The 4,763-nt window shown below is 44.8% G+C and overlaps 1 protein-coding gene across 6 annotated transcripts in view; it reads left to right on the top strand.

The window, feature by feature from the left end:
* Positions 1 to 769: 769 nt before the first annotated feature.
* The window catches only part of GALC (galactosylceramidase), a 72,666-nt gene continuing 68,672 nt past the window's right edge, over positions 770 to 4,763 (top strand). For 2 of the 6 annotated variants that reach the window (XM_073895696.1, XM_073895694.1), the window contains exon 1: positions 1,105 to 1,209. Coding sequence is in view for 3 of the 6 variants with exons in the window: in XM_025869517.2 (XP_025725302.1) it covers positions 790 to 984 (195 nt within the window). In the remaining 3 variants the exon portion in view is untranslated. Of the gene's footprint in view, positions 985 to 1,104; positions 1,210 to 4,763 lie in introns of those variants that run through there. The other 4 variants (XM_025869517.2, XM_025869515.2, XM_025869516.2 and 1 more) reach the window with 4 other exon arrangements.

Genomic DNA, 4,763 nt, shown 5'->3' with positions numbered 1-4,763 from the left:
ACCAATTCCATGGGTCTACAAAGGGAGATTTTGGGATCAGAAATGCTTTCTCGGCAGCCACACTCTCTTCAATTTTCTCTGATACCAAGAAAATCAGAAATCTCAGATTGACGCTGAATGTGGCAAAATCCCATGACATAACTTCCCTACCAGTTTAGGGTTATCTGCCTGGAACCACGTCAACCGGCAACGTAGGGTAGTTGATTAAGCTGAAAGCTAAATACACATAGCGGTTACCAGAATGGAGAACCTTGACAGTTAACGTTTGCCAAGTGTGTAATGCGTTCAGCTCAGATTTACTGAGGGCCTATTACCCTGTATTTCATTTAATCACATGTCCCCCGTGGCTGCTCTTGTTTCATCGTACACAAAAGGAAACTCAGGCTCAGAAAACTTAAGTGGCTCAACTAGGGCCACACCTGAACTGGGACCTAGTTAGGGGCTGCAAGTTGGGTATTTTTTCTTGCTTTGCCACAGACCCACACGTGGCAGATGCGCCCTCAGACGGTGAGTTCCCTAGGCGGCCTTGGACATCCCCTGCGCTAACGTGTTCCAGCAGATGAGGCCGGAAGAGAAGCAGTGAACTGAGTACACTTGAAGGCCCCATCCCAACAAGGTCACGACCAGAAAAGGCTCGCTCTGCTACTCCACAACGCTACTGCGGCTGCGTAGGCGACCTGTGGCCCTCACTCAAGATGGCGGCTTCGGCGTCAGCGGCCTTCTGCCCTTCCCCATCATGGCGGCGGCCGGACCCGCCTCCCTGGGCGCGGGAGTCATGTGACCCACACAATGGCCGAGCGCCTACTCCAGGCTTCCCGGCAACGCCGAGTGAAAGCCATGACGGCCGCCGCAGGTTCGGCGGGCCGCGCTGCGGTGCCCCTACTGCTGTGCGCGCTGCTGGTACCCGGCGGCGCGTACGTGCTGGACGACTCCGACGGGCTGGGCCGGGAGTTCGATGGCATCGGCGCTGTCAGCGGCGGCGGGGTGAGCAGCGGGTGGTGGGATGCGCGGGCGTGGCCAGGGGGGCGCCCCACAAGCCCCCGCGGCGCAGCCCCGCGTTTCGACTCATTCCAGTCCTCGCCCGGCTCCCGGCGGGCGCTCCTGGGCCAGAGGTCTGGGCTCCTACAGGGTTGGAAGCGGCTCTTGCTCGTTTAGATGAACATATAGAGGCAATTAGTTTCAAAAAAAGAGGATGCGGAGGTCCACCGAGTAAGTGACAGGTGTAGATAGTGACGAGGCTGGGGCTGGTACTCTCATCCCGGGCGACAAAGCCTGGGCTCTCTTTGCCGCAGAGAGGGCATTCCTGAGGGTCGCTCCAGAAATGGTCAGGGAGTCGGGGAGCATATCTCTTCCCAAGGGGATGCCCCATTGAGGGTCGGGGAGTCGGAAGCCCTGGACCACAAGTGTAGGGTGCGATTGGCTATAACTTCAGAGGGGCCAGTGCACAATACGTTTTGTTTGGAGGCGCGACAGGTGCCTCAAGGCCTCTGTAGGAAGGTAAGAGGTCAGTCTGGGACTTTTTTTTTTGTTTGTTTGTTTTTAATGGCAGGCTATGCTAGTATTAACTGGTAGTCTAGGTTGTTTACTCTTGGGGGGCTGTGTTTATTGGGAGTCATCAAGGCCCAAGGTGGGGTGAGTGGCCCACCGGAAAGGTCAGTGCCTCTGTAACTCTTTGGTGGCCATTTTTGTGTACAGGGAGGGGGAAACATTGGATCAACATCCAAGGTGGTTCGCCACCTTTAGGGTGTGTAAGAATCACCTGGTATGCTTGTTTAAATGCAGTCCCCATTTTGACTGTAGTTCTGGATTGGGGCCTGAGAATCTGCATTTTACCAAGTACACCAATTGATTCTCATAGTGAGTAGTGAGAAACCTTTTTCTTTTAAGTAAACTTAATTTTAGAATAGTTTTAGATATACAGAAGAGTTTCCAAGAGAATACAGAGTTCTCATACACCCTGCAGCCATTTTTCTGTTATCAGCATCCTACATTGGTATGGTACATTTGTCACAATCAGTATTGATAACTTATGAAAATCCATACTTCATATTTCCTTAGTAGTTAGTTACCTAATGCCCATTTTCTGTTACAGGATCCCATCCAGAATACTAGCTGCATTTAACTGGCATGCCTTAGTCCTCTCTTGGCTGTGACAGTTGAGATGAATGAGTTCATTTTCCTGGACATTCCTTAAGATTTACGTGAAGGGAGACAGGAGGGCCATTCCAGCTTTGTGTAAAATTGTGTGGGCACAGCTGGTAATTGTGTGAATTTCCTGATCATGCTGACATGTGGCCTCTAGACCTGGGAGTTTGGTTTAGTAGCATGATTCTTCTTGGCTCTAACAAAATTTACTTGCTTCTGTCACATGCCCTCTGTAACCTTTTTCCTGTCTTTGTGTTATCCCCTTCCATTTTACCCCAAATCACAACTAGAGTTAATTTTATTTGATGTTAAGGCCTAACTCTTCAATGGGTTGTTTGTTGGGTTGAGTCAGATGGAGCTTGTATATTCAGATGCATTTCAGAACTAGCTTGACTGCTTGCTTGCTGAATGGATGTTTTGTGCTGATCTCAGCCTACTGATAGCCGGTGTTGTGGCTGGACTGGCCCTTATGGTTCTTATTATGATTGTAAGATGTTCTCAGCAATAACCATCAAGAAACTTAAAAAAAAAAAAAAAAAGGTTTATTATTCACAGATCCTGGCAAGCACATGGCACACTTGGGACCACACAGTAAGGTTGTGGGGGGCCGGGGGAGAAGAGGGGGAAAGAGAGGGAGAGCACTGGAGCTTGAGTGTTCTGTCCTGCTTTTATTGCGGGCTCACTCATTGGTGAATTTAAAACTTAAGAGGGGGAATTAAAAGTGCAGGAAGAGAAAAATCAAGCAGCCTCTGGCCAGTTACTGAAATCAACCAAGGTCTTTAAAACAAAGAAGGCTGGAGTCCCAGCTGGGGGAGCCTGGCTCTTTATCTAGATCAGCAGTGTGATTCTTTGAAACAGCCATCTTTGAAGTGGATACCTCTTTGAAGAGGATACCCTCAGGCACTTGCATTACAAAAAAGAAAAAAAACTGTCACGGTTTATACTATAGTCCACCTTGATACTGAGGCATCAGTCAGTGGTGACCCTGGATACCTGCTAGGTTAAAAGTCAGGGATAGGGCATGTTGTAACCCAGAAAATACACATCTAAGTAGGATTATATAGCACTTCTATAATAATTTTACAGACAGTAGTCTGCAGTCTAGTCCGTAGCCATTGTCCCAAGCTTAAAGGGACATGAAACCAGGTCAGTGATCCTAGGACTCAGGAATATGTTCAAAGATTTGGGTAATATTGTGAAATACTTAAACATCTTTGGCCATCTCATGATGTAGGTCTGATCAAATAGGCTTTTTTTTTTTTTTAAAGATTTTATTTATTTATTTGACAGAGAGAGACACTGTGAGAGAGGGAACACAAGCAGAGGGAGGGGAAGAAGGAGAAGCTGGCTTCCTGCGGGGCAGGGAGCCTGATGCGGGGCTCAGTCCTAGGACCCTGGGCTCATGACCTGAGCTGAAGGCAGACGCTTAATGACTGAGCCACCCAGGCTTTTCTAAGTGTGCTTTGCTGGATTTTTTTTCATAAGGAATCTCAGATTGGACTCTAAAAGTCTCTCAGGGCTGGGCAGTCAAGCCAAGGACTTGCCTTCATACTTCACCTATAATACCTATAGACTTGGGTGAATGCCTCTCTTCTCAAGGTCCCCCAAATATCCTGATATTTTTGGGCTTCACAATACGTGGTTTCCATTATTCACCTGGTAAGGCTGCTGGGAACACTTAAAGGCTTAAAAATAGCCATGTTAAATACCTATGGGAGTTCATTACCATGCAATTGGCAAGGAACTTTGGTTATTTCTGTGACATATAACATTCTAAGATAATAAGTAGAATTATAAGTGACAGCATCATATCAGGACATAGCAGATGTCTAGGAATTTCATATGATTTCTGGAACATTTATATCAGTCAAACATATCCATACAAATTTAATCTAAAGAGTGTTTCTCATTACTTATTTGACAATGCTTTCCATGTAGTTTAACATATCAAATAAGCCTAATTAGTTTAACATCTCTCTTTTAATAAGGAGAAAGAACAAATCATTTGAGATGTTCCAGGGACCCCGTGGAAAATCCCAAAGTTAGTTCAAGGTTTAAAGGCTTCATTTAGAATTTGATTCTGGAAAATTTGTCAGAAATATCAAAAGGTTTTGAAACCCTTGATTACACTGGATCATAGATTGCTCTGAAATACTAGTTATCCATTTAAAAAACTTTCACCAAAATTACAATTAAAGACTTCATAGGCAAATACAGAAAGCTACATAGTTTATTAAAAAAAAACAACAACAAAAACTTTAGCTCTTTAAATAGAGAAGACTTGTTTTCTTAAGTAATCAAAGACATGATAAAAGACAACTTGAGATACTGGAAGTTATTTTGATAAAATACAGAATTTTTATTTCCTAGGCAGATTACTTAAAAGGTAAATGAAAACCTTGCACAGTCTTATCAAGAACAGACCAGTAATCCAAGAAAACTATCCTTTTAGCAGCTGAAATAAAATTAAGCTTTAGTTTTCAGAAGTACACTATTAAAGCTTATTTTAAAAATATAATAAATTATTTCATTTTTAGCCAGCTTGTCTACACAAGATAAAATTCTCACTCCCTCCCTTTCTCTCTTTCTCTCTTTCTTTCTTTCTTTCTTTCTTTCTT

This window comes from Callorhinus ursinus, unplaced genomic scaffold, assembly GCF_003265705.2.
Source record: "Callorhinus ursinus isolate GAN/ISIS: 27379988/994484 unplaced genomic scaffold, GSC_fseal_2.0 scaffold8, whole genome shotgun sequence".
Taxonomy (NCBI): Eukaryota; Metazoa; Chordata; class Mammalia; order Carnivora; family Otariidae; genus Callorhinus; species Callorhinus ursinus.
This window is presented reverse-complemented; position numbering and strand designations above follow the sequence as displayed.